General features: G+C 51.4%; 1 protein-coding gene across 1 annotated transcript in view; it reads right to left on the bottom strand.

The window, feature by feature from the left end:
* Positions 1–767: 767 nt before the first annotated feature.
* The window catches only part of chd9 (chromodomain helicase DNA binding protein 9), a 78,340-nt gene continuing 58,466 nt past the window's right edge, over positions 768–20,641 (bottom strand). The window contains exons 24-39 of the mRNA XM_079736463.1: positions 17,116–17,205; positions 15,783–15,886; positions 15,502–15,619; positions 14,906–14,963; positions 14,672–14,720; positions 13,713–13,971; positions 13,065–13,270; positions 10,306–11,172; positions 9,884–10,053; positions 8,964–9,197; positions 6,844–7,021; positions 6,223–6,371; positions 5,390–5,605; positions 4,566–4,715; positions 3,995–4,099; positions 768–3,289 (exon numbers count right to left, since the gene is read on the bottom strand). Of these exons, the coding sequence (XP_079592589.1) occupies positions 2,324–3,289; positions 3,995–4,099; positions 4,566–4,715; positions 5,390–5,605; positions 6,223–6,371; positions 6,844–7,021; positions 8,964–9,197; positions 9,884–10,053; positions 10,306–11,172; positions 13,065–13,270; positions 13,713–13,971; positions 14,672–14,720; positions 14,906–14,963; positions 15,502–15,619; positions 15,783–15,886; positions 17,116–17,205 (3,919 nt within the window). The 3' untranslated portion in view covers positions 768–2,323. The remainder of the gene's footprint in view (positions 3,290–3,994; positions 4,100–4,565; positions 4,716–5,389; positions 5,606–6,222; positions 6,372–6,843; positions 7,022–8,963; positions 9,198–9,883; positions 10,054–10,305; positions 11,173–13,064; positions 13,271–13,712; positions 13,972–14,671; positions 14,721–14,905; positions 14,964–15,501; positions 15,620–15,782; positions 15,887–17,115; positions 17,206–20,641) is intronic.

Here is a 20,641-nt window from a genome sequence, read left to right as displayed (position 1 = left end):
AATAGGAGACCACTGTTGCACAAAAAAAAAACACAGTCCCGTCCGTTCATGACTCCGAATGGAGAAAATAACATGAAAATGAAAGATATCTGAAGAGGGGGGAAATAAAACAAAAAAAGGTTGCCATTGCATTTCGAGCAAACACAATGGTGAGGTCATAACGACAGGCATCTGAGAATACTCCTGAACAGTAAAGGGATTTTAATCAGTTGTTGAGACTCCTCGGTCTGTAAACCCTGGCCATGTTTACAGTGTCCCCTTTGAGTGGCTCCCTATATCACAGCAATACTGAATATCCACCCCCCCCCCCCCCCCCCCCCCCCCCCACACAATCCAAGCAGGGCGTATATATATATATATAACAGTCCACTGTGCACCAGCAGTCCTGGAGGGCGGCAGGGCTTGGGGTTTTCAAAAAAGGTACGTTGTCGCGGTTGAATTCCAGTGTCAGAAACCGGTCCGGGTTACAGCTTGGAGCTGGTGTGAACACACAGCCATGACTCAATGTAAAAGTAGATGGTCAGAGATTAGTCTCAGGAGGAAGTTGTGTTGGAGCTTGAAGAGAGTTCAGTGTAAGGGCACTTCTACATCTAGCGGAGCACTCATTCACCAACGACGATGAGGAGGAGGAGGAGGAGCTGGACACGAGATAAGAATCCTGGTAAACTCCCTGCATCACAGCCACTGCCCAGCCCTTGCAAATCAACACCATCTGGGACACTTTCTACACACACAAAACATTACACTGTGGCCATGGAGTTGTGTAGAGCAACTTGTGTGTATACCCATTTTAAGACTTTGGTGGTTCAGGTGTGTTGTGGTCATGCAACAGTTTTGGAGAAAATGAATACAAAGAAAAACGGCCGATCATTTGATAGGATCCTTCGAGGGCCCACTTTTGGAGGGAGAGCGTGGGACAACAGAGACGGTTGGAGGAGCCTTGGAGGCTCCGCCAACCACGCAGGACACAGCGTCGGTGTCGACAACAGCCAGTATCTCTACGTCCCACTGAGGTAAGACAGTCCAAAAGGTGGGGAGGGCAGTAGTCGTCACACGCCACGGATCCAGGACCATTCCTCCACACCTTTAACACCAGGCCCCGTTTGGCACACACTGACATGACACTATAGGGCCAGGTATTACTTTACTCTCACAGACGCACGCACACACACACACACACACACACACACACACACACACACACACACACACACACACACAGACGTGCACACAGTGGTCAAAGTCAACAGGCGTGGAAGCAAGGGACGCCAAGCAAGCACTCCGCCAGAAGTGCCAAAGTGCACCTTGGAATCGAGTGCCTTAGTGAGGCATTTAGTGAGGGCTGGAGCTCCGACACACAGAGTTCCTGCCCTTGTCCCAGATCTGAGTAGAGAACAGTTAACAGCTACACATGTACACAGTGTCGCAGCACAAAACCAATGAGAAACCAAAAGAACAAAGTTTACCCATTGAAGCACAAAAGCTCAACCCAAACCCAAAATGAAAAAAAAAGTTAAAATAAAAATACATTTTTACATTTGAGTGGATGATCCAGAATAACGAAGAAGGCATTTGTGTCTTTGTGTTCCTAATGCATGGGGTACGTTTTGAGGTTTTGAGGGGGCGGGCTTTAGTTTGATGGCAGGTTGTGATTGGTGGGAGCAGTGGACAGGACTGTGGGAAGTCTGGCCAATCAAAAGCTTCTGTGACATTCAATAGCTGCCCGTGTTATTGCTGAATTATCCAAGAGAATGATCGAAAAAACTAAAGTGAGGAGACCTGAAGAGAATATAGGTTTACATTTACAAGAGAAAAACTGAAAAACACCAAAACTGTTGTCACGGTCATCAACCCACCCAAACCCAACCAGCAAAATATATTAGCGCGATGGCAGCATTTTATGTAGTTTTGAAATGTTTAATAAAATTAATTCCTTACATGGTAATTACAATAATGCCTTTGATTTTCTTTTCGTTGTTCCGTTTGTTGCATTTGTACATCGTCGCGCTATTCATCATGTCACAAAGAAATCTACTAAAGTTCGACATGCAAAATGTCTCAAAACAAGATTGTACCTTGTGAACAAAAGGAACTGAAATTTCATTTCAGTTCCTTTTTAAACCATTGTTTTTTTCCTCTTTTACATTTTTCTTTTTTTAGTCTTTATTACACAACAAATTAATTAATTCTTCTATTTACACGTAGAGAAATCACAACGCAAGTGCAGGAAAAATCCATATATAGGTGTATATATATGTGGCATGTGTGTACATTTCTAAGTGATACATAAATATATTTATATTTATATATGCGCGTGGGCGACTCAGTCTTCGTCACTCGAGTCGGAGTCCCCCGACGAAGACGAGCTCCCCGAGTCCGACGACGAAGACTTCTTGGAGTCGGCCCCACTGTTCCCCTTTTGTTCCGCCGACTCGTCCCCCTCGTCATCGTCATCGTCGTCGTCATCGTCGTCGTCGTCTTCGTCGTCCCCCTCCGTCGCCCCCCTCTCCGCGGGGGCTCCAGGAGTCCGGAGGGAGGAGGTGGGCGGCTGGAGGCCCGGGGCGGGGCCGGGGGAGCCCCCCTGGGGGGGGTTAAGGCCGGGGGGTCGGAGCATCCCTGGGTAGAGCATACTGGACAGTAACAAGGGGTTCAGGGGCCGGGGGGGGCCGGGGCCCGCCGCCGCTGAAGCACTTAGTGGGGAGGTGGTGGCGCTGGAGGACGCGGAGGAGGAGCGTGAGGACGAGGGCGAGGGCCCGTCGCCCGCCCCCGGGGCCCCTGCTGTCCGGTCCCCCGTGGCCGAGGCGCCGTGGGCTCTGGAGGACGAGGAGGAGGAGGAGGCGGCCTCTCCGGCCCCCCGCCCCCTGGCCTTCTCCTCCGGGGAGGAGCCCTCCTGCGGGCCCTTGCCCAGGAGGCCGCTCATGCCCAGCAGGTTGGGGAGGCCCGCCATGCCGGAGAGCATCATGGGGAACATGGCGGCCAGGTTGCTGGAGGCCAGGCTGCCGGCGTCCGAGGGCAGCCCCATGAGGCCGGCCGTGAGCTGCAGGGACTGCAGGCTCTGCAGGTTCTGCTGGAAGGCCTGCAGGCCGCTGAGGTCCATGCCCGCCAGCAGCCCGTTGGACAGCAGGGGGTTGAGGCCCAGGCTCGCCGCGCCCGGGTTGGACGCCGACGCCGCCGCCGCCGCCGCCGCCTTGGCCAGGGGGTTCTTGGGTCGACGTCCGCGACGGCTGACCTCCTCGGGAACGATGGGCCCCGTCAGGATCCGGTCGAACATGCTCTCCGGGAGATAGCCCTGGGTGGAGACACGGAGACACGGAGACACACACACAGATAGACACACACACACATACAATGAGAGAGAGACACACACACGGAGACACAGAGACACACACACACACACACACACAGAAAGACACACACACACACAGAAAGACACACACACACACACATACAATGAGAGAGACACACAGACACATGGAGACACGGAGACACACACACACACAGAAAGACACACACACACACACACACACACACACACAGAAAGACACACACACATACAATGAGAGAGAGAGACACACACACACGGAGACACAGAGACACACACACAGAAAGACACACACACACACACATACAATGAGAGAGAGAGACAGACACACGGAGACACACACACACAGAAAGACACACACACACACACACACACACACACACACACACAGAAAGACACACACACATACAATGAGAGAGAGAGACACACACACGGAGACACAGAGACACACACACACACACACACACAGAAAGACACACACACAAGTTAACGCCATTATCATCATTACTTACTCTGCATAACCAGTCACACAGATTCCTTCATTTGGAAGAGAGAGCCTTTTACTTATGCTCACATGTTAATAAGCCTATAAACATGTGACTGACGGTTTGTGCTGACAGGCTAAATGATAGGGGCGTTTTGGGGTCACCAGGCCAGTGTGTCAGGGCTCACCGATTGCTTCACCACGTCGGCCCACTCTGGGGGGACCCCGTACTCCGGGTTCTCCTGCAGGAACCGGCTGAGGTCCTTCAGGGGAGGGGCGAAGGCTCCGCCGATCTGCGGGGAACACAGCGTCAGCGACCGGCAGCCCACACACAACGGGACACTGCAGTCACATCGCCCACTTTGCACATCATCACAGGCACGGCGGTGGGCGGAGGAGAGGGGGGGCTCCAGGATCATATGGCCCTTGTGTTTAATGCCTTTGATTTTCTTTTGGTCGTTCCGTTTGATGCATTCGTACATCGTCGCGCTATTCATTGCTTCACAAAGAAATCCCTAAAGTTAAACGTGCAAAATGTCTCAAAAAAAGATTGTACTTTGGACCTAAAAAACATAAATTTCCCTTTCAGTCCCTTTTCAAGCCATTGTTTCTTTCTCTTTTAAATTTTCTTCAGCCTTTATTACACAGCAAACATATCCAATTGAACTCTGATTTCCTTTTAACTGTGATTTCGCTCCCCCTAAGGCATGGGAGTAACTGTGCATACTGATGACTTTCCATTGCACACATGACCCCCACCTTGCGGGCGTTCCTCCGGTTGATGATCTGAACCCTCTCCTCGCCAGTGAGGCTGTTGACGTCGATCTTGTTGGGGTTCCGGCAGCGGTGCCTCTTCTGCTTGGGCCGCCCGTCCGGGAACTGGAAGGGCATCTGCATCTTGCTCACCCCCTGCGAAGCGGACACACACGCACACAGCGTTTCACTGCACAATCCTGTTTTAAATAGACCTGGCATCTGTCTCTGGCTGTATGAACGCCGTCACTATTCCCCCAAGTGAGACATTCGAATGGGATTTTAGTCCATTAAACCGCATTGGGCCAAAAGAGTTTAGAAACCACATAGTGAAGGGATTTTTTCGTCGCTGCGTCTCAACGTTTGATGCTGTGGAGCAGTTTCAATGGCAGTAACCGAATCATACTACAGCCACACCTAAACTTGTCCTACGTATACTGATGTGCTAGCCTAGAAAATGAACGGTGAGGTTCCATACGAATTGCAAAATACAATTAGTCAGGAACCTCTCATTTTCGATGTCGGGGTCATCCCCAACTGGCGATAGCAATCTGCGTCTGGACGCAATTGGCCAAAAACCAATTAGAGCAGAGAAAAGGGTGAGGCAGCACTACGAAAAAAACAAAATGTTCTTTCTTCATAATGCTGCCTTGATAGCAGGTACCCCCTGCAGTTCTCCAAAGTTCCCCTCGGGGTAAGCGCACCCCCATTTGTGAACCATTGAGCTAGATGCTGGGTGGATATCGGCTGCCTCATCAGGAGGACCCCCTTTCCCGGACCAAGGAAGGGGCGCACCCAGAAGAAGAGGCTGAACAGAGGGTACGACTCACCGGGATGAAGGCCCCCGTGTCAGCCACGAAGCCGGGGTGCTCCTGGAGCCACTGGTCCAGCTCCCTCCGCCGGGGGGCGTCGTCCCCGGCCAGCCGCGTGCCGTCCTTCAGGTTGATGACCGGCACCCGGCTCTCCGTGTCTGCCGGCCCCTGGCTGGGCCCCGGGCCGTAGCCCGCCGCGCCCATCTGGCCGATGCCCCCCCAGCCTGGAAGCACCTGGTGGGGGTCGCAGGGGTAGGGTTAGGAAACGGGCCCATGAGCAAGGCAGGGCCATGTGCTCTACAGCTCCCCACTAAACGGTACACTGTCTAAACTCAGGTCTACTGCCATCGCTAAGAGCAAGCAAAAGCTCATTCATCAAAGCCACAACTCTTCTCTGTTTCGGCACCGCCGTGGCGTAACGAGCTCCCTGCCCATGTCAGGCCCCCAGAGTCGCTCACCAGCTTCCTCAAAAGGCTCAAGACTCTTCAGAGTTCACCTAGACTCTGCAGAGCCTCCCCCAACACACTTGTTGTATGTTGTACGTCCTGGCACTTAAAGGTAGTACTTAGCTATGTGTAGCATCTTATCCTAGCTATCTTTGTTGTACACGGGGAATGGGTTAACCTAACAATTGTTAGTGCTTGGGTGCTTCATCCTCACTGTACCGACAGAGATATATTGTTGTTTCTCTTTCTTCGGACAAATGTACTTTTTGTAAGTCGCTTTGGACAAAAGCACCTAGCGCATGCCCTGAATGTAAATGTAAATGCATACAAGCACGACACAGTCTGGCTAGATCCTGCCGGGTCGAACCGTGTTGCGGACACGAGGTGGCGGGGGCGCGCGCTTACGTGCTCCGAGGCGGCGGGCGGTTGGTTCCGGTTCATGAACAGCAGGTCCATCCCCTCCACGTTCTTCCTCCGGCCCCGGCGCCTCTTCCCCGCCGGCTGACCATCCAGCGTGCCGTTCCGCCTCATGGGGTCGGGGAGACCTTGGGGGACTGCCGAGGAACAGGGGGTCTGAATGATTAGCAGGTCAGGAGGCTGCGACGAGCCAACACAACACATGACGCGAAGTAAGGCGCTCGTATTCTTAAGATGTGTACGATGATATACGGATCTAGATCTTGATATAGATAGAGATCTATATCTATTTATGTAGGAAGCATATGCATATCTATCTAGATATATAGATAGATATCTATATAGAAATATATAAAGGATTTATGAGGCCAGTTTTGAGAGCACATTTACAATTCACTCCTCTTGACTTGGAAAAGGGAATCGGTAACTATTACAATATTAAAATGTGTTACTTTGGACTGTTCCCCTCAAAGTGAGCATTACATGACTGCTAGCTTGCAACCATCAAAGTAATTAGCATGTAACGCAAATCAGACTCTGGCGCCACCTTGTGGCCACCGGGAAGAACACCAGGCTGTGTCACTAGACGGCCTGTGTGCATTCCCTTACCGTGGTGGAAGCTGGCCTGGGGCTTGGTGATGTCAGCCAGGCCGGTGTCTGAGGCGCTCTGGAGCTCGTGGAGCCGGGCCAGGTACTGCTGTTGGGCCTGGGGCCCCTCCTCAGCCTCCAGGGGCCTCTTGAGCGGCAGACCCTGCTTCTGGAAGGTAAGCTTCAGACCTCCTTCCTGCTGTAGGGATAGGATAGAAAAGGCGGGTCAGACGGCTACGGGGCCACCGGCTGAGGGCTACAGCCAGTGGACATCTAGCACAACGGAAACCAGGAGAACAAACGCAAGAGAGGTGATTTATTCCCCAGATGAATGCTTTTAATTTGTTTTAGGACATTAAAAATATTTTTTTATTTTATATTATTAAATTTTATAATAATACAAATATTAAAATGTTTTGATTTCTAGAGGTACATCTCCAAGTACACTCGAGCTCCAAAGGTTACTAGAAATATTGTCCACAACTAAAATAACCCTTAGTAATTAGGGGTAAGGGTTTTAAAATCGACATGAATTAATCAGTGAAACGTTGTAAAGAAGTAGGAGCTAGGGATGTGAACAACTCAAAATTTTCATGGTTGAATAATCGGTGGGTGGTATGAACGAATAATCGATTATTCGATGTGTGCCGACATTCACAAAGGCAGCCATGGACCGTCGGCAAGAAATCACTTAATATCTTAAACGCAAAAAAACAACTACCAGCTAAGTAGTTCCAGTCAAATTGTCTGTTCAGCCTTCAAACGAGAGCTGGTAAATTGTGAAAAATGCATTAAACTGTAATCTGAAAACGTGGTTATATGCTATAGACCCTGGAGTATCTGTGTTATAAAGGCTGGGACGAATTTCGAATTATAAATATGTACACTTTATGTTGAAAGTATAGATTGTCGTGATTCCCATTGAAACGAAATGCGCGGTGATTCGGTCTTCAAAACGAGAACTGGTAAATTGTGAAAAATGAATTAAACTGCAAAAAGACAAAACAGTTATATGCTATACACCCTAGAGTATCTGTGGTATAAAGGCTGGGACGAATTTCGAATTATAAATATGTACAATGCAAAACGTTAGCTCTCTGGCTCATAGCTGAGTGGACTAGAATACCTCCCGTTGCCAAGTCGTAGCTAAGGTCCGTCCTATTTACTGGAGGAGTGAATAACGTTTCCGTTGCATAAGGACCTTACGAGAGGGGATTGTTCCAGGTATTAGTCAAACCCTCAGGCGGTTTCAGGGAAACAAAGTTATGGTTTGTGAAAAACTTTATAATTGGATTGTAAAACGCATGAAAATATAAATTAATGGTCTTAATTTATTTTCTGTGGCAAGTGACCATGGTATAAGTGGGATAATGCCCTTGGACACCTGTCCAACATTAGTTCCGTCCGTTAATTCTTGTTTATTTGAATGTGAAAAAATGTTAACAGTCCAAATGTTAAAAATCGACTTTGACCCTCCGGAACGAATAATCGAATAGTCAAATATTCGGACCCATCACTAGTAGGAGCAGAGTGGACCTTGTCTGGTGCTCCCCTGAGAAGCTGAGTGTGTTAGCTACAGTACCCCCACCACAGCTGCACGCTGACGTTCTCCCCATAATAACAGGGGAACCCTTTACACTCATACCAACCGTCTGCCTCAGCGGTCAGCCCAGAAACACCTTGACAGAAGGGCCGGGGCAGACAATAGAGCAGCGCCACACAGTCACGTGTTGTGCGCTCTGAGTGGGAATGAGAGCTTTCTGCAGCGCTAATTACCACCTCAGAGCACGGCCGAAATTAAGAGCGAAGTCGTCAAGAAAAGGAAAAAGGAGCTTTGACTAAAGCTGGTGGGGTGGTCAAGAGGGAAGGGGGAACAGAAACGCCAAACAGGGCATCAGAAATCACAGAGGTGGGTTGGGAGGTTGGGAGGGGGTTGAGGGAGCGAGGGAGGGAGACGAGGAAGGGAGGGAGGTGGGTGAGGGAAGGAGGTAATGAAGGGAGGGGGGGTGAGGGAGGGATGGGGGAGAGGGAGGGAGGTGAGCGAGGGGGGAGGTTAATGTGATACCATCAGAGGTACCAGAGTTAGGTGGGTGGAGAGGGGGGGGGGGAGAAATAATAAAACTGAAAAAAAACCAACATACATTGTCGAGTTTGACCGAGAAGTCCTTGTTCTCTGCCACATGCGTCTTCACCTTTGACCCCTGCGGCGAGGCGGCCGGCTCCTCCCCCAGGCTGTTGTTGGCGCTGTCCAGGAGCTTGGTGGTGTAGAAGGACGCCACGGCCCCGCCCGGCTCGTACGCCCGCCGCGTCGCCGGCCACTTCCCCTTCAGCACCGCCTGGCAGATACTGTCCAGACGGTTGATCATCGCCCGGTCCTGAGGGGGGCGAGAGAGCATATATATAGATATAAATATGAGAGAGAGAGAGAGGAAGAGAGAGAGAAGGACAGAGGAAGAGGGGGAGAGAGCGAGAGACAGAGAGCGAGAGCGAGAGCGAGAGCGAGAGAGAGAGAGAGAGAGAGAGAGAAGAGAGCGAGGGAGAGCAAGAGAGAGAGAGAGAGAGGATGTGAGAGGGGAGGGGGGGGGGCTGGATTCAAACTGGGCAGCTTTTCATTTCATGCATCCGCCCATTTTTGCTTTTGACAGTTTTCTTTCGAGTCACTTTAGCCATGGCCTGTATCCAAAGCGGCTTCCAGGAAACCCTGGTGAACACAGAGGAGCGGGGACTAGGGAGGACATCCGCAATCCACACACTACATTAGCTCTCCCTGGCGGCATGTGGCTCAGGAGGTAGAGCAGGTTGGCCTGTAACCAACTCGTTCGAGTATATAGAGCATAATATAGTGTCCAGGTGTCCCTGAGCTAGACACCTCACCCTGACTGGCCCCAAACGAGGCGGCTGTCACCTTGCAGGGCTGACACCGCCGTCGGTGTGCGAATGTGTGCACGGATGGGTGACCGTGAGGCAATATTGTAAAGAGCGTTGAGTGGCCGCTGGTTAGGAAAGCGCTTTACAAGCGCAGTCCATTGGCGCCCCCAGAGGTCTGACCACAGGATCGTACCTTGGGCCAGTAGGACGCCGCCAGCATGTAGCCCCCCTGGAAGGGCGGGGGGTTGGCGGCGACGCCGTTCTCCGCCGCGCCGCCGCCGCCGTCCGGCGTCTCGTCCTGCAGGGCGCTCAGCGACGCCACGCTGTCCTCGTCGAACACCGGCGCCGGGGCCGCCGCCGCCGCTACACACACACAGGGCAGACACGGCGGTGAGGCCAACGCTAAACACACACACGCACACTCACACACACACAATAAAATACACAAATCGACAATGAAACAGCTGCACACACGTGCACACAATAAAACACGCACACACACGCATAGATTATGCGGCCACCTCATCAAAATCTCGATCACACTTGCCTATCCAGAGACACACAAACACACACACACACACACACACACACACACACACACTAGACTTTGCGTACCTTTCTTCTTCCCTTCCTCTCCGCCGCTGTCGCTGTCCGACGACGACGACGACGACGAGGAAGACGAGGACGAGCCCGACGAGCAGGAGGACGAGGAGGAAGAGGAGCTGGACCCCGAGCGCGAGGACGAAGACGAAGACGACGAGGACGAAGACGAGGAGCGCGAGGAGGCGCTGGAGGAGGAGTCCGAGCGGGAGCCCCGGCGCGGCCCCTTGCGGCTCCTCTTGCCGGCCTTCTTGCTCTTCCTCTCCGAGGGCGCGGGGAGGGGGGGGCCGGGCCGCGCCTCCCTCGCCTCCTGCTCCTCCTTGATGACCAGGGGCTTCTCCTCCAGCCCCGTGGGCGTGGCCGGGGCGGGGGACCGCCCCTTCATCGCCTCCTCGTCGTCAGTCATTGGCTCCTCCTTCGGCACGCCGGGCGCCGCTGAATCGGCGTTGTCCCGGTGCGAGGGCGTGGCCCGCGGGGAGCCGGCGGCGGCGTGGGCGGAGCCGGGGCCTCCGAGGGGCAGCGGCGTGGGGGCCCGGGACGTCGCCTGCTGCTGCTGCTGCTGCTGCTGCTGCGAGGCCTTGGCCTGGCTGTAGTTGCGCTGGGCGGCCATGAAGCTGAGCTCGGGATCCCGCAGGATGTGGTAGTCCGTGCGGCTCACCCCGTGCTTGGCGGCGCCGACCAGCAGGTCGTGGTCGTGGCCGCCGGGCTCCCACCACACGGGCAGGTCCGAGCCCGGCTGGCACAGGGACAGGCGCTCGTACAGCTGGGGGTGCCGCAGAACCTGCTCCCTGACCTGCCGCAGCAGCTCCACGCGGTACAGGGTCCGCGAGGCGCGCTCCTCCGTGATGGGCTGGATGGACAGCGACGGGTCCACGGTGGCGTCTGCGGCGAGTCAGAGGGAGAGAGCGAGAGGGGGAGAGAGCGAGAGAGGGGGAGAGCAATGGAAGAGAGCGAGAGAGGGAGAGAGGGAGAGAGCAGTGGAAGAGAGCGAGAGAGCGAGAGAGGGAGAGAGCCGTGGAAGAGAGGGAGAGAGCGAGAGAGGGAGAGAGCAATGGAAGAGAGCGAGAGAGCGAGAGAGGGAGAGAGCGAGAGGGGGAGAGAGCAATGGAAGAGAGCGAGAGAGCGAGAGAGGGAGAGAGCGAGAGGGGGAGAGAGCAATGGAAGAGAGCGAGAGAGCGAGAGAGGGAGAGAGCCGTGGAAGAGAGGGAGAGAGCGAGAGAGGGAGAGAGCAATGGAAGAGAGCGAGAGAGGGAGAGAGCGAGAGGTAGAGAGCAATGGAAGAGAGCGAGAGAGCGAGAGAGGGAGAGAGTGAGAGAGGTAGAGAGCAATGGAAGAGAGCGAGAGAGGGAGAGAGCAGTGGAAGAGAGGGAGAGAGCGAGAGAGGTAGAGAGCAATGGAAGAGAGGGAGAGAGCGAGAGAGGGAGAGAGCGAGAGAGGTAGAGAGCAATGGAAGAGAGCGAGAGAGGGAGAGAGGTAGAGAGCAATGGAAGAGAGCGAGAGAGCGAGAGAGGGAGAGCGCGAGAGAGGTAGAGAGCAATGGAAGAGAGGGAGAGAGCGAGAGAGGTAGAGAGCAATGGAAGAGAGGGAGAGAGCGAGAGAGGTAGAGAGCAATGGAAGAGAGGGAGAGAGCGAGAGAGGTAGAGAGCAATGGAAGAGAGGGAGAGAGCGAGAGAGGTAGAGAGCAATGGAAGAGAGGGAGAGAGCGAGAGAGGTAGAGAGCAATGGAAGAGAGGGAGATAGTGAAAGAGCAATAGAGGAAGAGAGCAATGGAAGAGAGCAAGGGGGAGAGAGTGAAACAGAGCAAGAGTGAGCGAGACAGAGAGAGAGGCAGAGAGAGAGGCAGAGAGAGAGAGAGGCAGAGATGGAGAGAGAGCGAGAGAGTGAGGGAGGTTGTGAGCGAGGGAGAGAAGTTGGAATCAAACGGGGCCGCTCGTCATTTAATGAAATAACAAATCTGATCCTGATCAGCACAGAGCTGGATGCACTGTTGTTGCTCGTCGTGTTTACATGTTTATTTACATAAATAATCGGGCTAATCAGCCACAGATGTGCGGTGACAGTATTTGTTTCTCTTATGAATTCACGTCTCGTTTTGATAACGAGCCCAACCCTGAGACGGCAGCGTGTGGTCCTCAAAGAAATGTGTGATTCATTGTACGATTGTGGTGTGTGTGCGCTACATTGTAAGATTGTGGTGTGTGTGCGCTACATTGTACGATTGTGGTGTGTGTGCGCTACATTGTACGATTGTGGTGTGTGTGCGTGTCATTGTACGATAGTGGTGTGTGCGTGTCATTGTATGATTGTGGTGTGTGTGCATGTGTATCATTTTAAGACTGTGTGTGATTGTAAGTGTGTATGTGTGATTGTACGTGTGTCTACTTGTGTGTTTGTGATTGTATGTGTGTGTGTGATTGTACATGTGTGTGTGTGATTGTACGTTTGTGCGTGTGTGTGTGATTGTTCGTGTGTGTGTGATTGTACGTGTGTGTGTGTGATTGTACATGTGTGTGTGATTGTACGTGTGTGTGATTTTACGTGTGTGTGTGATTGTACGTGTGCGTGTGTGAATGTTCCTGTGTGCGTGATTGTACGTGTGTGTGTGATTGTACGTGTGTGTGATTGTACGTGTGTGTGTGATTGTACGTGTGCGTGTGACTGTACGTGTGCGTGTGTGAATGTTCCTGTGTGCGTGATTGTACGTGTGTGTGTGATTGTACGTGTGTGTGTGATTGTATGTGTGTGCGTGATTGTACGTGTGTGTGTGATTGTACCTCCTTCCTTGGGCGGCAGCCGGCAGACCCGTCGGCTCATGGCAGCGAAGGCGCACAGGTACTTCTGCAGGCTCTCGTCCGTCTTCTTGTGCAGCCGGGCCATGGCGCGGAACTTGGTCCAGTCGAAGCAGCCCAGGTCGGGGTCGAACACCACGCCGAAGGTCGACACCACCCGGTAGAAGTCCGCCTCCTCCCGCCGCGTCCACCTGCACGCGAACAGACACACAGGAAGCAGGGATCGAGATCAAGGAAGTGCTGTGGCTCCGGGAGAAGTGCTGTGGCTTCCATACGAAGCATCCTAAATCCATACGTTTACATGAAGCATCACGTTGACATGACAAAATGCAAATGCAAATGCACACGTTGTTGAGTGTTTTGGTTGCCGCCAAATAGTAGGAATTCAAAGTTGTACAAAATTACATCACCGACCAATCTTTTGTATCGGTATGGACCCCATACCGGGGATAAATCCCTGAACACAGGTCATACAGTCATACAGGTCAAACCTGCTAAGCCCGGTTCACATGGCTGCATGTCCGCACCCGGCTGCAGATCCGCAACCATTGCCCACATTCCACATAACTGGGCCTGTGCAACCGCCTCTACACTAGACTAGTTGTTTCTTTGCGTTCGTGTTAGTATTCGTACCTCTGTTGGCGTTCAATCTTGGCGGCCATCTTGGGGTTGAGCGCCGTGTCACCGAGGACGGGGGGCAGCGGGCAGAGCGGGGCGGTCATCATCAGGGCCTGGGGGGCGTAGCTCTGGGTCTGGGTCTGGTGGATGTGGAGGATCTGCCGGCTCTTGGTGTAGCGTTGGGAGGCCGTGATCAGCCGCCGCAGCCGGGCCGTGAGCACCGACGGGGACGGCCAGTAGGCGGCGCCACCGTCCATCACAGGGACCTGAGAGTCTGGGGGGAGGGGCCACAAAACGGGGTCAGATGTTTACATTAACGTGTAGGGCGTTTAGCAGACGCTTTTATCAAAAGCGACTTACCGATTGTAAGGTTAACCCATTCCCGTACACAACAAGGATAGCTAGGATAAGATGTTACACAATGCTAGTATTATATTTTTGCCAACATTAATATCAAAGAATTTGGCCTGCTCACATGTTATTTATTACCATGGTATATTGCTACACCGTTTAAGCGGCAATTTCATTTGGAATGCATCAGAGCCCTTTAAGGAATCAGTGATCCCAGTAAATCCTCTCTGCGCCCGTGCACGTGCACATCAACACCGTGCACGTGCACACCAGCAGCGTGCACATGCACATCCACATAGTGCATCCCACACACACCCCAGCATCCCTGCAGGAAATAATAAACGTCCCTTTTCTGAATTCATTGTAAATCACTTTGGGAAACACTGCCCATAATTATTATGACCCATTACGGGGGCATTAATTGTCTGTAAATCGACTCCTCTCTTCAAATGAAGGGCCAAGATAGTGACTCCAGAGTAAGATGGATGATTAACAACACCCTTGATATCCCGATGAAATAATATCTATTTAATACTCCCATCAGTCATCATAAAGATCATATCGTCAACTTTGAATTCCTCCAGTCGCTATGGACGTTTGACTGACATATGGCACCACATTACCTCCGGCGTTGTCCACGACGACCAGGTCTCCGGGCGAAGAGGCGTCGTCCTGCCAGGAGAAGAACCAGCGTTAAGGAACTACAGACCCCACGAGCGCCCCGGTCGGGGACTACAAATCCCCAACATCTGCCTTGTGTTACAGCGCTAGTCAGGGGGGCGGACTTGGCAGAGCTTCTCCAAACAGCGCAGCCCCCCCTGCGGTGAGCCCCCCCCCGCTGTGGGCTGTGAGCTTACCTCCATCTCGTCCTTCAGAAGAGCAGGGGCGGGCTTGTACTCTGGGTCATCCACATCCCTGCGCACACACACACACAGAGTCAGTTAGTATGGCGTGTTTGGGTCTGTAATGTGTAAGCCAATGTATGAGGAACAATATATACCATTTCCCGTAAGTGAACAGACTACCACAAACCATGGGTGGTTTATTGACATGTAATGACAACGATTAGGAAATGTTGACAGTTTTACTATTTAAATGAGGAAACTGAATAAGGCCAATATAATTCAAACAGTAAATAATTGCACAAAAAGTTTGTTTTCACGTACCCGTTTACTTTAATTTGTTGACTTTCCCGTGTGCGTGTGTGAGTATGTACACACAGTATTTTAAATCCCACTTTGCCCAATTAATTTAAGAACTTTGCCACGTTAATCTTTAACCATACAAATGATAACTGAAACACCGTTTACACAGTGCACGCGTGTGTGTATGACACCCACATAGAGGAGCAGAGTGGAGGTTCGGCTTGGTGCCTGTCTAGCAGCCTGCCTCTCTGCCTGCCTGTCTGTCTCTCTGCCTCTCTGCCTAGCTGCCTGTCTATGTCTCCACCCACCCATCCATGTAGTCATTGGCCCTCTGCTCTGCAGCGATGGCCTTCTCGTCGGGCCGTCCCACACGGTCTAGGAAGCAGAGGGCCGGGTCAGCTCTGATGGTGTTGTACTTCTCATAGCCTGGAGCACAAAACACAAGTACAAATACCGGATTAACCATTGTTTAGTTGTGACGCTTGCCCAAAATTAAATACATTTGAACAAGTCGTCAATATATGAACTTCCGCTGACGATTGACTGAGGGTCTAGAGGTGAAGGTTCTAGATCTATTGGGCTGACTCACCGTGCTTGAAGATGCCCAGTAACAGACCCTTGTCCGACACGCTGTCCCACCACAACGCCGGCAGGTCAGAGCTCTCAGGCTCCGGAACACAGATGTTGATGTCACTGAGGCGGAGGAGGAGGAGGAGGAGGAGGAGGAGGAGGAGGAGGAGGAGCAAGAAGAGGACGAGGAGGAGGAGACAGAGTCAGAAGAACAACATGCAAAGAGCAGTCAAACAACATTGATTATCTTGTCAGCACTGGATCAAAGGCAGATCTTCTGATAGGAAGGTCTAGGAGGTGGTCAACTTTAAGCGTGAGCATGGTGTGAAATTATCTCAAATAAAATCGTAAAAAATATTTGTCTAAATGAATCAAAGCGAGCCCATAACGGAGAAACATGATGTCGTCGAGTTGCATGTGTTCATTGAGCCACTGAAACCTAGAAAGCTGCAGTTCTGACTTTGAACAGCAGGGGGAACACTACAGCTTTCCTATTTATTTCCAGTCTTCAGAGAGAAGGGCTGCTCTGTAATTCAACCTGATACAGCCATGGACTCCACAGGTTTCTACCATCCCTCCCCATTATATTATCAACAGTTTGTGAGCGCTCTAATTTTCCCCACAGTACACGCATTAGAAGGAAAAAGCTAACAGAAAACCACTCTAGCCGTCATTTCGGTAATTCCGGATAAATGGTTCAATCTGTGTTTGTCCAAATGTTCCAATCTTACTACGAGCACACGGGAGCTCCCCAGATCAAATAACAACTAATGCTCCCCCCTTCTGGCCATCTCCCCCCATCCTCTCAGCCTCCACGGCAATCTTCAACCATCTTCTTCACACGAAGACCTGAACTGAGTCTTCTGTGCGGCTTGTGAAATCTTCTCACCGCATGAATTTCTCGACATCCTGGCAGCCCTTAACTGCATCTGTTAAACTTAAACTGTGACACCACTTTGGTAGAGCATTCCCCTGAAGGCTTAGACAGCATGTATACAACCTGCACAATGACCTTATCTAACAGATCCAAACCTTTCAGATCAACATTTCAGTTCGACAATCTCCCACGATACAGTAACACACTCAACCCCAAGCCAACTGTTCAGCCCCGATAACTAAACCCTGTATAAGTAAAATAAATGTAAAACAATAAATGTACAGAACGACAAGGATTGGTTACTCGTCTCCTTTTGGGGCTAAATTCAATTCAACTTTATTTGTTAAGCCCTTAATCTCACAGTATGTGTGACATACATCCAAGAAAAACTTCTCACAGCCGACCGCCTGTACCCCTCTGGTCAGTGTCTGGGTGGTGTAGCTCTGTGAGCAGAGGACCAGGTAAAAGGACTCACCTGGCGTCTGCCCCGTCCAGCACCTTCTGCGACTGCACTCCGATCACCTCCTGTTTCAGGTAGTACAGCATTCTGACCCGCAGCAGAACCCTGCACACAGACAGCCGGTGTCACAACAAAGCCCGTGGACAAACGCTGAGCGCGCACAACGGGGCCCACAGAACCAACACACACACACACACACACACACACACACACACACACACACACACACGCAAGTGTGGCTTCGGAAGTTGAGTTGGACGGCAGTTTGGATAGTTGCAGAATTTTGTCGTTTGAAGTGCAGTAATCTTATTTGACAGGATTGAGCATGTAAAATGTGTTTGCACATAACTTTCACCACATTTTGGAAAGCGCAATATGTCCATCAATCTAGAATACAAAAATACAAACTGGTTTACATTGAGGCGGTCCTACACAATCACCATGTATAGCTCCCTAAACAAAATATGCTTATGTGTATCACCAAACTACGTGGTTCAGGGATTGCTAGGTCATGTGATCTGATCTGTCCCATAGGTTAATCAGTGGACTCCTAAAGCCTGATTAGTATGGATAGTACCGTAAGTACAGAGCCCACCACACACAGATCCAGAAGATCTACCGAGCAATGGTTGAACTCTGATTACGAGTCTCTCTCTCTCCCTCTCCAACCCTCTCCCTCCCTCTCTCTGCATCTCCCTTCCACCCTCCCTTCCCTCCCTCCCTCCCTCCCTCCCTTCCCCTCCCATTCTTCCTCCCTCTCTCTCCCTCTCCCCGCTCCCTCCCTCTGCAGGGACCGGGTTCTGGGCGAGTGAGAGGGAGAGCGAGTCGCTGAGTCATGGGGGAGACGATAGCTCCGTAGAGGCTGAGTGCCCGCACGGGCAGCCCGGGTCTCGAGGGACGCTGGAGCATCAGGCGCTGGGCGTCATGGCGATGACATGCAGCCATTTGAGTGTCACAAGCATCCCAAATATGTCGGAGAAGTGTCCATGTTCTGGCCATGTTCCCCAGCAGGGAGACTCCCACCCACGGTGAAGGAGAGTTCACTATTTCCACTGTAGTCAGAAGCCAACATGTCCGCTGTTTCAGGATGATTGAGTAATTGGAAACCAAAAACGGCGTTCATTTTCCCTTAAAAAAAAAAAAACTGACGGATCCGGATGCGATGAGGGATGATCTCACACATTGGCGTGGCGATAAGCAATGCTTTTTACACAATTGCTTATATGATGCCGGAAGGCTTTGCTTCCCCTTCTGAGAGATGCAACTTCGCATCAGAGACAAGGTACTCCCTAAGTAATTCAATCATTTCATTGGTGTGGACCCTGTTAGGCAGTTGGTCTGGTAACCATGTCAATGACCAAGAGGTCTTGGTGAGATGTTAATGTTTACTCCAGGTAAACACTTACCCAGCATGCACCCGACCTGTACAGTAGTGGGGTGACCTAAACAAATGAGCCTTTCCACAGGGGTTGATAACGATCACCTAATTAGCATGAATGTTGTGTAACAACAAGACCAATGCATTTAATCTAAAAGAGTCTCTCCCAGACTCAAGGACACTGTACATATGGGCACAGCAGAGTCAAAATAGGCACGATAAACATAAAAATTGCAGCAAAATGCAGAAATAAAACCATGTAATACCGAGTCCAGTATTTCTTATCTCAACCAGTATCTCCCAGCAATATATACAAGTCACAGTGTAACGGGTGTGAGTTCATTTGAGTTGAACACACGCACACAATACAGCCACAACGTCTAGAAACTCATTCTACGGTCTTCACAAACAATCAAGAGAGACATTCCCCTTCCACCAGTGAACTCAGGCCCACCGACTCGGCCGGGAAGCCACACACACTCATCTCCACACCGCGACCACACTCTGTACTTTCACAGGTATCGTCCGTCTTTAAGGAGCCCACAGCGGCGAGGCTCATCTTCCCTGCGTAACGGGACCGATGCCACGACCAGTGTGGAGGTATGGCAGGAGAACACCACAGCTCCCCTCACCCCTCCCTCCCTCCCTCCCTCCCTCCCTCCCTCCCCAGGTCAGCTGGAGCTTCCTCTGCCTGTCAACGCACCCCTTCATCATTCTGCCTCTGACTCACCCAGACAAGCCAAAGCCTCTGTGTGTGTGTGCCTGTGCGCGTGCGTGTGAGTGTGTGTCTCTCTAGCCAAAGCAGACACCGTGAATAGCACACATTCTTCCAGAAGGACGCGGCCGTGTTCGTCTTGTCTGACAGAACAGCATATTTGCCATAGCTCACATCTCTGAACAACAAAAAGCCAACAAATCACCGCACATCAAACTTCAAGCCGTCTGTCAGCGGAGACGATTTCCCCGGCATCCCACACACACACACACACACACACACACACACACACACACACACACACACACACACACACACCTCTTCTTGATGTGCCCTTCAATACAACTCTACCCTGTTCAAGAAATATGTGCAGCAGTGGTGCGGTACATTGGCCTGAACAGTATTATTTGATCATAAGGCCAGGGGACATTCGGATGCTCTCTAGACGTGTGTCAGAGCTGTGCTGTAGAACGCGGTCGTCAGGCTGCGGCCGACAGCTCGCTCAGCCACCACATTCCAGCCCCTGCAGCCCTGAAAAACGCAGTCGTCAGCAGAAGCCTGCCCCCTTTCTGCATGTGTGTGTGTGTGTGTGTGTGTGTCAGTGTGTGGGTGTGTATGTGTGTCTGTGTGTGTGTGTGTGTGTGTGTGTCGTCTGTGTGTGAGCGCGCCCCTGTTTGGCCGGCGTGAAACATTGGACAATCCCTGGATTCAGCAGTACTCAGCCCGGCTCAACAATGGGGAACTTTCTGACCGAAGCCCCCAGTGGACACAAGCCCGGTCTTTAGAAAGAGGAGCAACCTTCATCTCTTTGGCTTTATACCCAAATACTCCACATTTCCAAAGCAACCTTTTTGTGGGTCCCGGTTTTCGCTCTCCCTCTTCTCCCGCTGTCTGTGAATCAGGGAGCGGCGTGCCGGGCCGTCGTGTCAGGAAGCCCACCCATCTGAGGGTCTAGTAGGTACAGCCAGCCATTAGCCAATCGCTGCCCTGTCGCCTCCAATGGAGCCTTCAATGGATCCTGATTACCGCGGATTAGAGATGCTACTGTTAAACTGCAATCAAAAGATAATTACCCTGCATTCAATTAAAGATAAAGTGACACAATTGCAGTGCGAGGCCTGAAATAAAAATTAATAATAATAAACACCTGCCAGATATGCGCGATACAAACGATCACACGCTTTGTAATTTACTTTGAGCAGCGGCATTAAAAACATTAAAAATATTGTCAACAAACCCCTTCAACATAATTCCATAAACAGCATTTTTTTTGGTTTTTAAAGTGTTGGGTGATACATTACGATTAATATTTATTATCCCTCGGCGGCATCATATCGACAACTTAAAAAAACGTTGTGTGATGATACACAATTACTAAGTGGCTACTGTTTTTAATTACCAACAACCACTAATAGGAAGCGCGGCCCATTCATTAACTGTGAAACGAG

The sequence above is a fragment of the Pollachius pollachius genome, assembly GCF_949987615.1.
Source record: "Pollachius pollachius genome assembly, chromosome: 5".
Classification (NCBI taxonomy): domain Eukaryota; kingdom Metazoa; phylum Chordata; class Actinopteri; order Gadiformes; family Gadidae; genus Pollachius; species Pollachius pollachius.
The sequence above is the reverse complement of the archived record's forward strand: the minus strand, read 5'-3'. Positions and strand labels throughout refer to the sequence as shown.